Source organism: Labeo rohita, unplaced genomic scaffold (assembly GCF_022985175.1).
Source record: "Labeo rohita strain BAU-BD-2019 unplaced genomic scaffold, IGBB_LRoh.1.0 scaffold_63, whole genome shotgun sequence".
Classification (NCBI taxonomy): Eukaryota; Metazoa; Chordata; class Actinopteri; order Cypriniformes; family Cyprinidae; genus Labeo; species Labeo rohita.
The window spans coordinates 318,734-336,836 of record NW_026129557.1 but is presented as its reverse complement, the minus strand read 5'-3'; the positions used below and the strand labels follow the sequence as shown (position 1 = coordinate 336,836).

Below are 18,103 nucleotides of genomic sequence, written 5' to 3'. Positions count from 1 at the left end.
CACGAGGAAACAATCCCTTATGAAAATCAAGGCCTTAATTCACGGAAAAGCGATTTAAGACTTTTTAAAGGGGTCATCAGATGCCCATTTTCCACAAGTTGATAGGATTCTTTAAGGGTCTTAATGAAAAGTCTCTAATATACTTTGATTAAAAATTCTCAATGGTTTTGTAAAACAACATCCTTTTTACCTTGTCAAAATCAGCTCTGCAAAAATCGTCTCATTCTAAGGGGTTGTTCCTTTAAATGCAAATGAGCTCTGCTCGCCCCGCCCCTCTCTTCTCTCTGTGGAATGACGGTCTTGTTTACATTAGCCGCATTTAGCCACTAAACTTCCTAACTACCACGTTATAAGGAAAGGCGATCGCAAAGATTCATTAAAAAAATGCTTATACTCACTTCTGCTGTAAGTGAAGCTGGATCATGAATGATTTGCACGAACATAGACGGATATATGTAGATCGACAGGCGCATTCCCTTCACAAACAAACGTAATCCACTGCATCTTCAGCGGCTCAGATGTCGGGAGTAAATGACGACCACTATGTTCATTATTACATCCAGCAACACAACACCTCAATCTGAGATATTCTTGTCTAACTTACATCCCTGCTCTGGCATCAAAACAAGGAAAGTTACTGGACTGTTACAGCTGGTCTAAGGTAAGAGTTCATGTCAATCAACTATCGTGGGAGCGACCTCTGTGGGTGTGGCGTCACACCGACAGGCATCTGAGAATGGCTCGATTTGAAAAATGGGATATTATTTTTACAGATTAATTAAAAACCACTGCATGGATTTTTATCATTATTTGGGTAGATTTGTACATACACTGCCAACACACATTAATGTTCAGACAACATGAAAAAGTGAAGTTTGCATCCGATGACCCCTTTAAGACCACCGGAAACCTAAAAGAGACCTTCAACTCATTGGCCACCACTTAAGTCCACTATATGGAGAAAAATCCTGGATTTTTTTCCTTAAAAACCCCAATTTCTTTGCGACTGAAGAAAGACATGAACAATTTGGATGACATGGGAGTGAGTGAGTTATCAAGAAACTGGTATTCTGAAAGTGAACTTTAAATTCAAAGTGTTGAGTAGTGTTGAGGAACGACAACGGAAATGACAATGTATCTATCAGTCTAAACAACTAGTTGTCCAGTCTGGTTTTGTTTACAGCAGAGTTTCATTGAAAATGTAGTCTTGAAAACTTACAGGTGTGAGTTCAGTTGTACAATGCGGATTGCAGTCTTATAAATACTCAAAATCTGTGAATACCACAGGACTGAATAAGACAAGCATATTCTGTGAACATGGAAATAGTGACTTGGGCCAGTAACCAGACTTCAGCAACCACCAAGCAATACCATGGTAACATCCTATCTTTTGGAGAGTATTGCAGTAAAAACCTCTCAAAACAATTTAGCAGCTGCAGTAGAATGCCCTATAAACCACATAGCAACTGCACTCAGAAAACCTTATCAACTGGATGTAGTGACACGGTGGCAACCACCCACATCCCTGTATCATCACGATGCTGAGATTTTCCACTCACAAAGTAAACATCCAGAGTCCTTTAGTACTGCAGTGTGTTGAATGTGACATTCATTTAACCATAACAGAAGCAAAGACAATCTTTTAAAAAAAAGCTCACACAAGTTGTGCCTGCCGTCTAAAGGTAGTTTAGCACCACCACCAGGACAAACAAGAATCAACACATCGAGTCCAATGCCAAATGAAGGGCCTTCACACAATGGAGTGTTAGGAATGTAGAATAAAAACATTTATTGAAACAGAAGTCGAAACATCACAAGGCATCAGGTGAAATGGAAAATCCTACAGACGCTGTGATTTCTTGATTCCCAGGCCACAAAAGTTTCAAAATTGAAATCAGACTCATATTTAAAACACCCTGTTACCAACATCAAATTATAATGTGCCTTTACTGCATTTATACAAGGTGCTAAAACACACTCTGTCCTTTTAAAGGAGGCTGTTCATTGGCAAAATAAATATACACCTATGCATTAAACATAAATAGAAATAAATATGTTCACGTAATAGTGCATACGGTACCACCGGAGGAGACTAGTTCATTCAGCATTTCAAATTTTATGTAATAAAGACATCACTGTTACAGAATGGACAATTGGTGTTATATATTTAATGAACTACGAGACACTGAAGTGCATATAACAATAAAAATCAAGGAGAAAAATCAAGCACTTTTGCTTGAATGGTTACTTCCAATGAAACGAGGCTCTCGTTTGAAATCTCCACTGTTGGTTAGATTGCCGTAACGTTGTAAAGGGTTTTACAGGATTCAGCCTGAAGCAGATGGAGATATTTGGCCTTGAGTAAACGTCAATGAAACGGAGACGTACAAATCTGCAGTGGTTGAATTCATCGGGTGTTTAGAACGCAGAGGAATGCAATGAAAATCATCCAGCATTGTCCAAGGGTACCACTCGAGCGACAGGTAAAAGGCAGCGGCCGTCTGTAGCACAGACAAAGCACATCCGAACATTCAACTGCCTGAGAGTACATGTAAACACTCAAAATGTGAAGCACTAAATCAAATGGAACAATCTGTAAACACATTAGGGATCCACTCCACAGCCACATTGAATGTCTGGCCAAGTCTACCTGCGGAGGAAGATCAAAGAAAAATTAATTATCATTACACCAAAAAAAAAAAAAAAAAAAAAAAAAAAAACACAGCTTTAGTGTTTGAAATTAGTATATCAATAATGCTGAAAAATGCATCTGACACAACAAAAACAGAGGTTGTCAGGCTTAAATGAGAAGGGTTATTATTTCTTTATGTCAGTGTTTTCCAACCCTGTTCCTGGAGGCACACCAATACCAAAGCCATTGGAAGGCAAGCCTGCAACCTTAGGCCAATAAAGTGGAATAAAATAAAACATGTAATTTTTGTGGCACCTAAAAAAATTACATGGCACCTATTTTTTTTTTCTTATAGAAGCCAATTTCTCCTTACTAGATTTTTTTTTTTGTCTGGAGCCCTGAAAGGTCATAAAAAGCAGCTTTCTCATAACATGAAGCTTTATTTGTAAAGATTATAGAATATTTCTATAGCTCTGATTGATTTTAAATTGTACTTTTGTCTCCACTGCCTATGAAATTAGTCATAGTCACAGCAAAGCAGTGGACATGTTTATTCCATAAATGGAACAAGAAATAAAGTGTCTAAAATACATATACATAGTTCAGCTGAATGTTTACTTTAACTGTATGCTTTGTACAAAAAAAAACAAAAAACAAACTGCAAATAGGGCTGCACGATTAATCGCACGATGTTGTGAGGCGCGTTTAAAGTACTGCACTGAAAAAAAATTACTTGCCGCTCCAGCTGAAAATGGAGCAAAATCAAAGTAAAAACAAACAGCCCTAAATAACTATAACATTAACAACAACACATATATTAAAAAACAGCATTTTACACTGACCAAAATTATAACCACCACCCCATTTTTCATGAGCTGAACTCAAAGATCTAAGACTTTTTGTATGTACACAAAAGGCCTGTTTCTCTCAAATATTGTTCACAAATCTGTCTGAATCTGTGCTAGTGAGCACTTCTCCTTTGCCGAGTCAGTACCAGTCAGTATCTGGTGTGACCACCATTTGCCTCACGCAGTGCAACACATCTCCTTCGCATAGAGTTGATCAGGTTGTTGATTGTGGCCTGTGGAATGTTGGTCCACTCCTCTTCAATGTTTGTGCGAAGTTGCTGGATATTGGCAGGAACTGGAACACGCTGTCGTATACGCCGATCCAGAGCATCCCAAACATGCTCAATGGGTGATATGTCCAGTGAGTATGCTGGCCATGCACGAAATGAGATGTTCTTGCATTGTCGTGCATTATAATGCTGCAACATGAGGTGATGGTCGTGGATGAATGGCACAACAATGGGCCTCAGGATCTCATCACGGTATCTCTGTGCATTCAAAATGCCATCAATAAAATGCACCTGTGTTCGTTGTCCATAACATACGCCTGCCCATACCACAACCCCACCGCCCATGGGTCACTCAATCCACAACGTTGACATCAGCAAACCGCTCACCCACACGATGCCATACACGCTGTCTGCCATCTGCTCTGTACAGTGAAAACCAGGATTCATCCGTGAAGAGAACACCTCTCCAAAGTGGCAGACGCCATCAAATGTAAGATTTTGCCCACTCAAGTCGGTTACGACGACGAACTGCAGTCAGGTTGAGACCCCGAGGAGGACGACGAGCATAGAGATGAGCTTCCCTGAGACAATTTCTGACAGTTTGTGCAGAAATTGTTTGGGTATGCAAACCGAGTGTTGCAGCAGCTGTCCGGGCGGCTGGTCTCAGACGATCTTGGAGGTAAAGATGCTGGATGTGGAGGTCCTGGGCTGGTGTGGTTACACGTGGTCTGTGGTTGTGAGGCCGGTTGGATGTACTGCCAAATTCTCTGAAACGCCTTAGGAGATGGCTTATGGTAGAGAAATGAACATTCAATTCACAGGCAACAGCTCTGGTGGACATTCCTGCAGTCAGCATGCCAATTGCGCGCTCCCTCAAAACTTGCGACATCTGTGGCATTGTGCTGTGTGATAAAACTGCACATTTTAGAGTGGCCTTTTATTGTGGCCAACCTAAGGCACACCTGTGGAATAATCATGCTGTCTAATCAGCATCTTGATGTGCCACACCTGTGAGGTGGATGGATTATCCATAAGGAGAAGTGCTCACCAACACAGATTTAGACAGATTTGTGAACAATATTTGAGAGAAACAGGCCTTTTGTGTACATAGAAAAAGTCTTAGATCTTTGAGTTCAGCTCATGAAAAATGGGGGCAAAAACAAAAGTAGTATTCCGTTTATAATTTTGATCAGTGTACTTGATTTGTGTACTTCGTCCACCACTGTTTAGACTGTAATTAGTAATAAGTAATCCCATTTTTTTGAGAGAGAGAGAGCAATTAGCACAGTAAATTAGTTACACTATTGAAGATATAATTAGTAGCTAGTAATGAATTACTTTTTTTTATAGTAACATACCTAACACTGATTGGGGAGAAAATGTGCTTAATTATGAAGTATGAAAATATCATACTTGCATACTGTTATTTACGTTAGAATGTTATGATTACTACTTACATAATCACACAAAACCTGTCAAGAACATGTCTAGGTCACATCACAATGAAAAAAAAAAAGTTTATGATCCTAATAAGGTCTGCACACACTTTAATTTGTTTAAGCAAATAATAATTGAATTATTTGGATTTTGAGGTGGAAAAAAATAAAGAAATAAAAGGCAATAAAAATAAAAATGCTTAATAAAGTTGAGAGTAGTGAGATACTGCAGTAAAATACCTTCAAAGACATATCAGCTCCTCCCAAATGTCATCTGTTCTTCAGTCTGCTAACGCTCACTCTGGATGTTTTATTCTGAGGAGACAAAAACATGAGTGATCACTATCAGCAGTGAGGATGATGCAAGAGAAAGACAATAAAGCTTAGAAACCCTGTACTGCAGTCTATTATGCAGCAACTCATGTCATTTTCATAACTTAAACTCATTGTTTCTGAGAAACTCCAGCTAAAACAATATCACTGAGTCACCTTGTGCTTGGGGCATCTTATCGTGAAGTTCTCCTCATTGAGTGCACTGTCTGTGGAGACAGAACAGCACAGATGATGATAAAACACAAGCATCAGTGCAACAAAACAGAGATGAGAAACTCTAGAACAGCCAGAAATGGGTAACAAACTGATGCCTTACACAAAGCTAGTATCTCAATAGGGCTTTTCACAACGCTATTAACCCAGGGTTACGTTTTTTTGTTTTTTTCTAAACCTCACTCTTAACTGCAGATAAAAGAAAGAAACCCTGCTCCTGAGCACTGGTTTAGCTTGTACACTTTTTTTTTAAATGATGTGGTGCCTAGAATGTTAGTTAAATGCTTAGCAACAGACAGCCAATCACATGCCTCAGGTTCATGTGCTTCAGACAGTCATGGAAACAGTGCTTGTTGTATAAACAGTTGTTTCATTTTTGAGTGCATGTCAAATGGTGACTGAAAACACGTGAACTGGAATAAAGAGGCGACTGTTTTATTCTCTACTCTTATTCTTTTACATTAACAAAACCAGTCAAAAGTTTTTGAACAGTAGGATTTTCAATGTTTTTTGTTTTTTTAAAGATTTCTCTTCTGCTCACCAAGCCTGCATTTATTTGATCCAAAATACAGCAAAAGCAATAATATTGTGAAATGTTACAAAAGATTTCTATTTCAGATAAATGCTGTTCTTCTGAACTTTCTATTCATTAAAAAAAAAAAAACTCAAAATAATAATAAATGTTTTTGAAACTCATTAGAATGATTTCTGAAGGATTGTGTGACTGAAGTAATGATGATAAAAATTCAGCTTTGATCACATGAATAAATTACATTTTAAAATATACTAAAATAGAAAGCAGTTATTTTAAATAGTAAAGATATTTCAACAAGTTACTGTTTCTGCTCTACTTTGGATCAAACAAATGCAGGCTTGGTGAGCAGAAGAAACTTCTTACAGTTCAAAAACTTTTGACTGGTAGTGTATACTCCACTAAAAAGTCCAAAGACTTAACAGTATGAATGTACATAGTAGGAATGTACAGTGTGAAACGCCAGCTTACGAATACCAAGAATGAATTGTTAACCCCAGGTTAATTATGAGAAGTGTGAAACATGAAGCAGCATAAACAGGGTTTACAATGACCCAAGGTTAATTAATTCAAGTGTGAAAAGCCCTTATATTTTGCTTTGAAATGACTTCAAACAGCAGTTCTCATCCCAGTTTCTGGAGCCCCTCCAACAATGCATGTTGCCTCGATTAAACACACCTGGTTGTCCCATCAGTGCATTAGTAGAGACCTAGCTGTGTCTGAAAGCTTAAAAACACTGCCTCCACAGGCAATATCCACTATTATTTTAAATGATAGTCCACTTTCAAAACAAAGATTCACATATAATGTACTCACCCCCTTGTCATCCAAGATGTTCATGTCTTTCTTTCGTCAGTCGTAAAGAAATTATGTTTTTTGAGGAAATCATTTCAGAATTTTTCTCCATATAATGGACTGATATGGTGCCCCGATTTTGAACTTCCAAAATGCAGTTTAAATGCAGCTTCAAACAATCCCAAATGTGGTTGTAAACGATCCCAGCCGAGGAAGAAGGGTAGTATCTAGTGAAATGATCTGTTATTTTAATAAAAATAATACTATAATAATAATAATTTTTAATCTCAAATGCTTGTCTGGTCTTACTCTGCCTGAACTCTGTTTTTGTTTTGGTTCATGACAGTTTGTGTATGTCGAAAAAACTCCCATCTCATGTTCTCCCTCAACTTCAAAATCGTCCTATATCGCTGTTTTACCTTGTTTGTTGACAATATTTGATCTTCTTTACATGTTCACTTTGCAAAGACTGTGTCAGAACTTCTGCAGTGATGTAGGATGATTTTAAAATGATTTTTGAAGTTGAGGGAGAAAATACGATTGGAGTTTTTCGACATACCCTAACTGTCTGAACCAGAATACACAGAGTTCAGGGAGAGAAAGGCAAGACGAGCATTTGAGTTTAAAAAGTATTTAAATTGTATTTTTACAATGAAAATAACCAATCGTTTCGCTAGATAAGACGCTTCTTTCTCTGCTGGGATTGTTTACAACAGCATTTGGGATCGTTTGAAGCCGCATTTAAACTGCATTTTGGAAGTTCAAAATCGGGGCACCATATCAGTCCATTATATGGAGAAAAATCCTGAAATGTTTTCCTCAAAAAACATTATTTCTTTACGACTGACGAAAGAAAGACATGAACATCTTGGATGACAAGAGGGTGAGTGTATTATATGTGAATCTAACATAAGTGGCCAACTGTAACTGGTATGTGCCAGTTAAATTTAGAATACAATGAATTTAGGCCCAGATTATGCAAAGCTGTAATAGCTGCTAATGGTGGATATTGGAATTGCTATTGATGAATTGGAAATGTAAGTTTTCTCTATGTATAAACTGTTTATGTAATAAAATATGTTTTTGTAGTTTGTGTTGTCCCTTATCAGTGCAAAATTATCACAAATTAAAAAGGATTCATGCCAATATTGTCCAAAACCCCACTTTTCTAGGGCGTTCCCAAACTTTTGGAGGACAGTGTATAGTGGCTAATCAATTGAAAGTCATCCACACACCCACAGAAAAGAGCTTACTTTCGCATTAAACAATAAGGTGGATATGGGGGTAAGAAGGTAACAAGGTTGCCCGGTTTTCCACCCAATTGAGACTCAAAACTAGCGCAATCGAATTTCAAGGGTCCCACATTAAAAATCGTGCTCCACAGGGTAAAATACACGTTATTGGTGGGGTTCCTCTGATAAAATTGCATTCCAAGGGGACAAATATCATGTTACTGGTGTCACTTCAACCCGTGCACGTGAAAAATCACCCGCGGCAACAGTGTTAAAGTAGCCCAATTTCGCAGGAAAACCTTGGACTTGGCAACACTAGAAGACAACAAGACACATTCAAATCCAGTGATCGTTTCTACTGAGAATCCTTCATCTGATCATTTTTGAAGGCAGCATATCAGCTGCTGCCTATGATATCCCACAATTCTGTGCTTTTGTTTTCATCACAACTGAGCTACAAAATAAAATACTATCTCAAAGTTGCTACTGGTGGCCAGTTAAAATTAGCATTGTAGTAATTAAATATTCGCAAGTGTTCTCTATTTTATTGCAGATCATCAGACTGCTATGCTGCCTCAAAAGTCTGTTCAAAATCAATTTTGTGAGATAACTTTGCCTAAAAAGGCAGGAAGACAACAAGCCAGATGACTAAGCCTTTGGATGCAGCCCTGAAATGCATTGAAACAATTATCTTTTTTTTTTCCTTTCAGAAGAACCATCAGTTCAGCCAAACTGACATTGTAGTTTTGTACAATGTACATTGCATTATTTTTTTTTTTCAGTCTGTATGGCATCACTGACAACCTTTACCTGACTGCAGGGCACAGGGGAAATGGTACTTATTGGGGCAATCTTTGAAGAAACATCCCAATGTGGCACCGACCCTGTGACAGAATGAACACACCTGTAACAACAAAACACAACAGCACTTTACAGATCCAGAAGATTCAGAGACCGTGTTAGCCAAGGTTAGACAATAGTTTTAATTTACAAACACACACACACATATTCAAAAGTTTTGGATCGGTAAGAGTTTTATTATGTATTATGTATTGTGTTTTTTTTTTTGTTTTGTTTTTTTTTTAAAGAAGTCTCTTAAGCTGCATTTATTTGATCGAAAACAAAGAAATAAAGTATTATTACTAAGGCTGTCAGTCTAATTAACTACATGATGTTTCGATTAATCTAATTAAATGGCAAAATAAATTTTACTGTGAAAATACCCACCAAAGATTATTTAAAGCTATTTGTCTATTAAATGAGAAAATAGCAAGTAGACATTATAAATTGTAGCTTTAAAAAGAAATATTTTATTTGATTCAACATAAAATTTACATTTAATCAATTTAAATCAATTTATTTAATCAACATTTAGGCTGCAACGGCCCAAACTATTGAACATAAAAGATGATGATTTGAAAAATCTCAGTATTTTTTGTTCATTCAGTGGAAGTCATTGTAACCAAAACAGCCTTGTTACCAACAGTCTTCTTTTATGCTCCACATAGGAAAGGTTTGAAACGACATGAGGCTGAGTAAATGATGACACAAATTATGACTTTTTTTTTTTTTTTTTGGTGAACTACCCCTTTAATGTTATATATATAATATATATAATGTGTATATATATATATAATATATATATATATATATATATAATAATATATACATATACAATGACTTCCACTGAATGTATATATTATATATATATACAGTGAGGTCAATAAGTATTTGATCACCCTGTGATTTTGCAAGTTCTCTTACTTAGAAATCATGGAGGGGTCTACAATTTTCAGCATAGGTGCATTTCCACTGTGAGAGACAGAATCTAACAACAAAAATCCGGAAATCACATTGTATGATTTTTTAACAATTTATTTGTGAATTACTGTGTCAAATAAGTATTTGATCACTTGCTTATCAGCCAGATTTCTGACCCTCAAAGACCTGTTATTTAGCTTTTAAATAGTCCAGCTACACTCTGCTAATGATTCTAAATTAGTAGCACCTGTTTGAGGTCGTTAGCTGTCATAAAGACACCCGTGCACCCCACAATCAGCCAAAGTCTAAGTAGCAACATGGGCAAAACCAAAGAGCTGTCAAAAGACACAAGAGACAAAATTGTAGACCTTCACAAAGCTGGAAAGGGCTACGGGGCAATTGCCAAGCAGCTTGGTGAAAAAAGAACAACTGTTGGAGCAATTGTCAGAAAATGGAAGAGGCTAATGATGACTGTCAATGTCCCTCGGACTGGGGCCCCACGGAAGATCTCTCCTCGTGGGGTATCAACGATGCTAAGAATGGTGAAGAATCAGCCCAGAACTACACGGGAGGAGCTGGTCAATGCCGTGAAGAGAGCTGGGACCATCGTTTCCAAGGCTACTATCAGTAATACACTAAGACATCATGGTTTAAAATCTTGCATCGCACGGAAGGTTCCCCTGCTTAAGTCAGCCCATGTCCAGGCCCGTCTGAAGTTTGCCAGGGACCATCTGGATGATCCAGAGGAGTCATGGGAGAAAGTCCTGTGGTCAGATGAGACCAAAATAGAACTTTTTGGTCTTAACTCCATTCGCCGTGTTTGGAGGAAAAAGAATGATGAGTATCATCCCAATAATACCATACCTACAGTGAAGCATGGGGCTGGAAGCATCATGCTCTGGGGGTGTTTTTCTGCACAGGGGACAGGACGACTGCACTGTATTAAGGAGAGGATGAACGGGGCCATGTATTGTGACTTATTGGGAAAAAACCTCCTTCCCTCAGTCAGAGCATTAAAGATGGGTCGTGGCTGGGTCTTCCAACATGACAATGACCCAAAGCACACAGCCAGGAAAACCAAAGAGTGGCTCCGTAAGAAGCATATCAAAGTTCTGGAGTGGCCTAGCCAGTCTCCAGACCTAAATCCAATAGAAAATCTTTGGAGGGAGCTGAAACTCCGTGTTGCTCAGCGACAGCCCCGACACCTGACAGATCTAGAGAAGATCTGTATGGAGGAGTGGGCCAAAATCCCTCCTGCAGTGTGTGCAAACCTGGTGAAGAACTACAGGAACCGTTTGACCTCTGTAATTGTTAACAAAGGCTTCTGTACCAAATATTAAAAATTTTTTGACTCAAGTGATCAAATACTTATTTGACACAGTAATTCACAAATAAATTGTTAAAAAATCATACAATGTGATTTCCGGATTTTTGTTTTTAGATTCTGTCTCTCACAGTGGAAATGCACCTATGCTGAAAATTGTAGACCCCTCCATGATTTCTAAGTAAGAGAACTTGCAAAATCACAGGGTGATCAAATACTTATTGACCTCACTGTATATATATATATATATATATATATATATATATATATATATATATATATATATATATACACACACACATACACACACATTTTTTTTATTAAATGATACTCTAAATAAGAAACTTAAATGTCTTTATGAGTCATTCACTCATTAATTTGATTTGTTCAAATGGCTGATTCATACAGAAATGAAGCAAATGGTTCTCTTTATGAATGGGCTTTTGAATCACTGGTTCATGCCATTTGTTCAAACACAGATTCATTCAGAAACTAAACACCACTGTGTTGCTCTGAGACGTTCTGCTGTGGCTAAGGGTAATATGTTCTCTGCAAAAATTGAGCAAAAACACATAATATTGTTTAAAACAATACCAAACTTCTTACTTATTGAACTGTTGCATAAAATCACATTTTAGCTCATGATAGATCAGGACAAAACCAGCATTCATGTTATATTGCTCTTGCTGCCTGTGTGATACTGTGTGATATGTGATACATATAAATATAAAATAACTCATACAGGAGCATTTTTGCCCCAATATCTTGAATTTTAGGGCACAACTGCATTTATGGAGTTTGTTGCCCTGCATCATATCTGTCAACAGTCAATAATATGATGTACAGATCTGGGGGCGGGACCAGTGCATTAACTTATTAAAATATTTTAATCACGTTTTTTCTTAACGAATTAAGTTAACGCGTTAAACTGACAGCCCTAATTATTACAATTTTAAATAATGCTTTTAATACACTTTAAAATATAACATTCCTGTGATCGAAGCTACATTTTCAGCATCATTACTCCAGTCTTCAGTGTCACATGACCCTTCAGAAATCGACCTGATATATTATCAATGTTTAAAACAGTTGTGCTGCTTAATATTTTTGCGGAAGCTGTGATACTTTTTCTAAGATTCAATAATGAATAAACAGTTAAAAACAGTCAGCATTTATTAAAACTAGGAATCTTTACTAACAATAAAAGTCTTTACGGTCACTTTTTATCAAGTTCACTTCTTCCTTGATAAATAAATTTAAATTTAATGTTATTTTAATTAATTTGAAGAATAATTTCTTTAAAGAAAAAAAATGTAATGACCCCTAACTTTTGAACGCTAGTGTTTATTGTTGAAATACTGAAACAATGTCACAATGCATTACTTTCACTTTGACAAGGACAGAAAAAGACTTACTGTTTCCTGCGCAAGCCGAATGGCTTCCTCCAATCCGTAGAGTTTCCCTTTAACCAAAAAGATGCCGGCAGTCCAGATGCTACAGTCCTCATGTATCCAGTGCTCACTACACACCCTAGACTCCTCAACGCCCTCCGAGCAGTTCTCCTTCCTCTGCCGTTTGACAGACTGGGATGCCCCATCCTCTAAACTATAAACCGAGTCTAAATCGCTGCAGTCCAGTTCCTGCTTTTGGACAGCAGGACTGCTGTCAGATTTACAGACGGGCTGAACTCCACTGGAGCGGTACGGCCCATGCAAATCCCCGAGGCCTTCAACATTGCCCGTCCTTCCACACAAGCAGCAGAAATGCTTGACCTGCAACCTGGCGTCAGAGCCGACGCGGCCAAGCTGCAAACAGGACGTCTTTGGGATGACCCCCGAGACCACCTGCTGCGAGCCTTTCTTTGTCGAATAAACATCCTCTTCCCGAAAATTGACGATTGTGCAGGATGATAACTCCATGTGAATGTACGGGGCGAAGCTGTCCGGCCTGGCGTCCTTCTTGTCTTCTTTGTGGTTTGCATATTTTAGTTTGATCTCCGGCTCTTGAGGTGAAAAACATGGATGAAGGTCCAGACGAGCGAGGTTTTCTGCGTCTTCTCTTTGCGGTGCTTGTTGCCGATTTGCTAGCCGTTGGCGCTTTCGCCCGCTTAGCGGGCTTCTTAGGTTTGGCTCTTTGTTTGGGCCTCGGCTTCGCCTGTTTCCTACTCTTCGATGCTGGAGTTTTTCGCGGACGGCTTGATGTTGACGAAGCCCCACTCTGTGGAGACTTGAAGATGCTTGTGTTTTCTGCATCTGAGGTAGATGGGAAGTTTTTTGGAAAATCAGCATGCATGTCTTGATCGCTGTCTTCTGGAGATATGGGAATGCAGACCGACTCCATCCATGAGAGCAACGACTTGGATTCGGAGCCAGTCCTACCGCCATGGGCTTCAAAACCAGGTTCATCCATGGCATAGACATTGTTCACATTTTTGGGAGAGCAGTCCATTTCAACTTCTTGCTTTACGGAGGAATTTCTTAGTCTTCCATGACTTCTCTCATTAACTATAACGCTTACAGTTCGGGAACGGCAGTTTGGAGGCGTCTTGCATCTGGAGGTGCTAACAGGCACCTCAACGATGTCACTGTCATCTTCACTAGAAATGTATTCGATGGAGCATGGAGATGTTTTTTTAGCGCCGGTACATTCGGATGCGAGCGTTTCGATGGCAGTTTGCTCAACTGCTGAGCTGGTGGAGTGTAGTGTGTATGCAGCAGCGCTGGTGTCCTGAGGTAAACAAGATGAGCCCTTAATTTGTGACACGCCTGTGTCACTCAAGTATGTTTCACCACAACTGGTCAGAATGTGTTGTGGATGCGTCTCTAATACATTACGTGCTCTCCTACCTCCCAGTGTGCTGTTTTCTAACACAGAATTTGTTTTTTTGTGACATGTGACATCGTCCATTTCCATTTCAACACTGTAATCACTGTCATCTGTAAACTCTTGGTCTGTTGGTGGACATTGGGACAGTATTTGAGCCACAGATGGCAAGCCATTGATTAGGGGTAAAGGTATAGAGTAGGGGCCGTGGGATGACGAGCCGCAAGTCCTTGTCCCATGATGCTTCGATCCTGGTTGGTCCGGCGACTTCGGTTTGCTGGGCCGAGTGATGTACCGAGACTCAGACATGTTAACGCTTTTGCTCCCTGAGGTAATGCCACACCAGCTGGGCTTTTTCACTAGATCCAAAGCCTCCATGGGGTTTGTCTTTAAAGGACTCTGTCTGCAACCCACGGACAGATCCAGAGCAGAGGAACGAGACTCCTGAAGGTGCATGACATCGACCTGGTTAAGAGGGTCCATAACTGAAAGAAATCAAGCAAATTTAGGCGTCAATAACCTGGGCTGCGTTTCCCAAAAGCACTGTAAGCTTAAGTACATCATAGACCCATTTGAAACCAGTGGAGCTACGATCAACTTAAGCTTACGATGCTTTTGGGAAACACAGCCCAGGACTGGGTGTGTCACAATGTGTTATAAAGAACAAATCAACATAGTACAAGAGTGAAAATAAACTAAATACTACTACTAATATCAAATTTACTCCATTTTAAAGTTAATTACCTGTACAATAACATTAATAATTATAACAATCACATTTAGAAATTGACAACCTTTTTTGTTTGTTTGTTTTTTACACAATATGTTAATAAAAACTGTAATAAAAATAATTAATTCATAAATAAATAAATAAACAAACAGCAAAATTAGAAGTTAATAACCTGGCCAACATACACTAAAATAATAATAATGATAATAATAATCACATTTAGGAGTTAACTGTCTGGATTTTTACAATATGTTAATAAAAAAAAATAAATAAATAAAAAAAATCAACACTGAAATAAATGGAAGCAAGTAAGTAAGTAAGTAATTAAGTAAATAAATAAATAGTAGGAGTTAATAACCTGGCCAATATGACTAAAGTTTAATAATAACAATAATAATAAAATCACATTTAAGAGTTAACAGTCTGGATTTTTAATAATGTTAATAAGAAAAAAAAAACAACAACACAGAAGTAAATGGAAAAAAAACAAACAAAAACAAAAACAATATATATATATATATATATATATAAATAGCAGGAGTTAATAACCTGGCCAACATGGACTAAAGTTATAATAATAATAATAATAATAATAATATTTAGGAGCTAACAGTCTAGATTATTACAATATGCTAATAAGAAAAAAATAATCACTGAAATAAATAAATAACCTGTTTAACATGGACTAAAGTAATAATAATAGTAATAATAGTAATAATAATAATAATAATAATAATATCACATTTAAGACTTAACAGCCTGGGTTATGATGTTATTACCAAAAAAAAAAAAAAAAAAAAAAAAAAATCAACATTGTAAAATATCAACCAATAAACCAATATCAAATTCAAGAGTTAATAACCTGGCCAACACTGACTAAAGTGTAGACAATTAAATTAAATTAAATTAAATTAAATATAAAAAATATATAAATTGAAGGCAATACAACAGAAACATGACATACATTTAACTATTATTTAAAAAGATTTTGATTAAAATTTTAACAATTTTACATCCATATCACTGTAATGCAAATTAAATAAATAAAACAACTGTAAACTGGTTATACATCATGCTAAACACTAATTCATACTAAGTAAAAAAATATATATAATTTCTTACAGAACTTTAATATGGTTTGGTTAGGTTGACAGGTTTTCAATATTTAAGCAGAAAGTAAACTTATAATAGTAAGTTAATTTATAAAGTATTACAGGTATAACAATAAATAAATAAATACATACATAAATAAATAAATAAATCTCCTGATCATGTTCTCAAAGTGAATCTGAAAGCAAACGCATCAATGCAGACTGACACAGCAACATCATGATTATTAACACACAAACCCACAACAGAGGAGCAAAGTATTTCTATAAGCACATTTTAATTAATACGAGGCACAATAATCCCTGATCATATTGTTTCTATTGATTTTAAAAGTTGTAGTGCGCCATGTTGTGATCGATGTATTGATTGGTATTGATGAAGTCAGAGGCTGACTCACTGCACACAAGCTAACGCTAACCAGGTGTCAGTGCAACACTACTACACACTTACCAGACAAATAACGCGTCCCTTTACTACCCAGACTTACTGAGCATATTATCAAAGGCACGGGTACTTTTAAAAATTAATTTGGTCTAAAACACATACGGATTAATCATATAAAAGAGTAAAACTACTGGCGAAAGCTGAACAAGGCAGTTGCTCTATTTAACTGTGTGAATCCGGCTAAACATGGCGACCGGAACACGCCACACAATAGAGCTGTTTTCAAAATAAAAGCGAAATGTTCAGTTTATAATGTTTTGAGCAGGCCTAAATCACGAGACATATTTCCACAAAAACAAGAGCATATAATGGAAAGTAAAAAATATAGCTACAATACAAAATATCAACATTTAAAATTACATTTTAAAGAACTAAGAAAAGTAGCTAATATACAATGTGTGAGGATCACAAAACACTGTTCAGGTCACATTTTACCATTAATATTATGAGATATATATACAGTGTTGGGGAGTAACTAGTTACATGTAACGGAATTACGTAATTTAATTACAAAATAAATGTAATTGTAATTAGTTACAGTTACTGAGAAAAAATATGTAATTAAATTACAGTTATTTTTAGAAAAATGCCAGTGATTACAAAGGGGGTTACATAAACAGATTTAATTGACTTCTTTCATAAATTGCATTGGCTGCTCTAAAATGAGACACAGATGTTTCAGGAGGACACAGAATAGGACACATGCTTATTTGATAACTGTTTTATTTCCTGTTTGGGTTTATGCATAAACTTTATTTTTTAAGATCGTTTTTTCCAAGGCATTGTTAGAAGCTAGTGTTTTCTGTCATAACTATGCAAACATTTGATTTCAAACCCAGTATCATAGCTATTAAACTATTTCTTGTTATGATGTTATTTATGTTATGATCTTGTTATGACATACAGCGCAACTGCGCTCACGGTGACCCGAGTTCGATTCCCGTCTCGAGGTCCTTTGCCGATCCCGCTCCCCTCTCTCTTCCCATCTGTTTCCTGTCATCTCTCTACTGTCCTATCACAATAAAAGGCATAAAAAGCCCCCGAAAAATAAGTTAAAAAAAAGTCTGAATTTGTGGTGGCTGCGCTTTAAATTAAATTATTACACAGCTCAGACTCATTCGGGGGGAACTTAAGTCAGTGCTATATGCTTGATAATATTTCTTGGCAGAAGCTTTGCGTTTGGTTAGCTGATAAAATATTAAAGCTTAATTCAATATTATGTGGACAATTTCTTAATTCTGTCATCCTGGTATCGTGGACTTGCTGTGTTGTTTCATACAAATGCAGCTGAATGCAGAAAAGTTACACTACTTATTACATTTTAAATCAAGTAACTTGTAATCTGTAACCTATTACATTTCCAAAGTAACATTCCCAACACTGTATATATATATATACATATATATGCATATAGAGTGAATATTTACACTACCAGTCAAAAGTTTTCGAACAGAAAGGTTTTTAATGTTTTTAAAATAATCTCTTCTGCTTGTCACCAAGCTGGCATTTATTTGATTTAAAGTACAGCAAAAACAGTACAATTTTGAAATATTTTTCATATTTAAAATAACTCTTTTATATTTAAATATATTCTAATTTATTCCTGTGATTTCAAAGCTGAATTTTTAACATCATTACTCCAGTCACATGATTCTTCAGA

The 18,103-nt window shown here is 36.9% G+C and overlaps 1 protein-coding gene across 1 annotated transcript; it reads right to left on the bottom strand.

Moving 5' to 3' along the window:
* Window positions 1-2,059: 2,059 nt before the first annotated feature.
* Window positions 2,060-16,640, bottom strand: si:ch211-165g14.1 (transcription factor 20). Its single transcript, XM_051104150.1, has 6 exons — window positions 16,450-16,640; window positions 12,752-14,644; window positions 9,062-9,155; window positions 5,636-5,685; window positions 5,387-5,461; window positions 2,060-2,650 (listed from the first exon to the last, which is right to left on the bottom strand). The coding sequence occupies exons 2-5, from the start codon at window positions 13,754-13,756 to the stop codon at window positions 5,417-5,419; spliced, it is 1,194 nt and encodes a 397-aa protein (XP_050960107.1). The 5' UTR covers window positions 13,757-14,644; window positions 16,450-16,640; the 3' UTR covers window positions 2,060-2,650; window positions 5,387-5,416.
* Window positions 16,641-18,103: the final 1,463 nt, after the last annotated feature.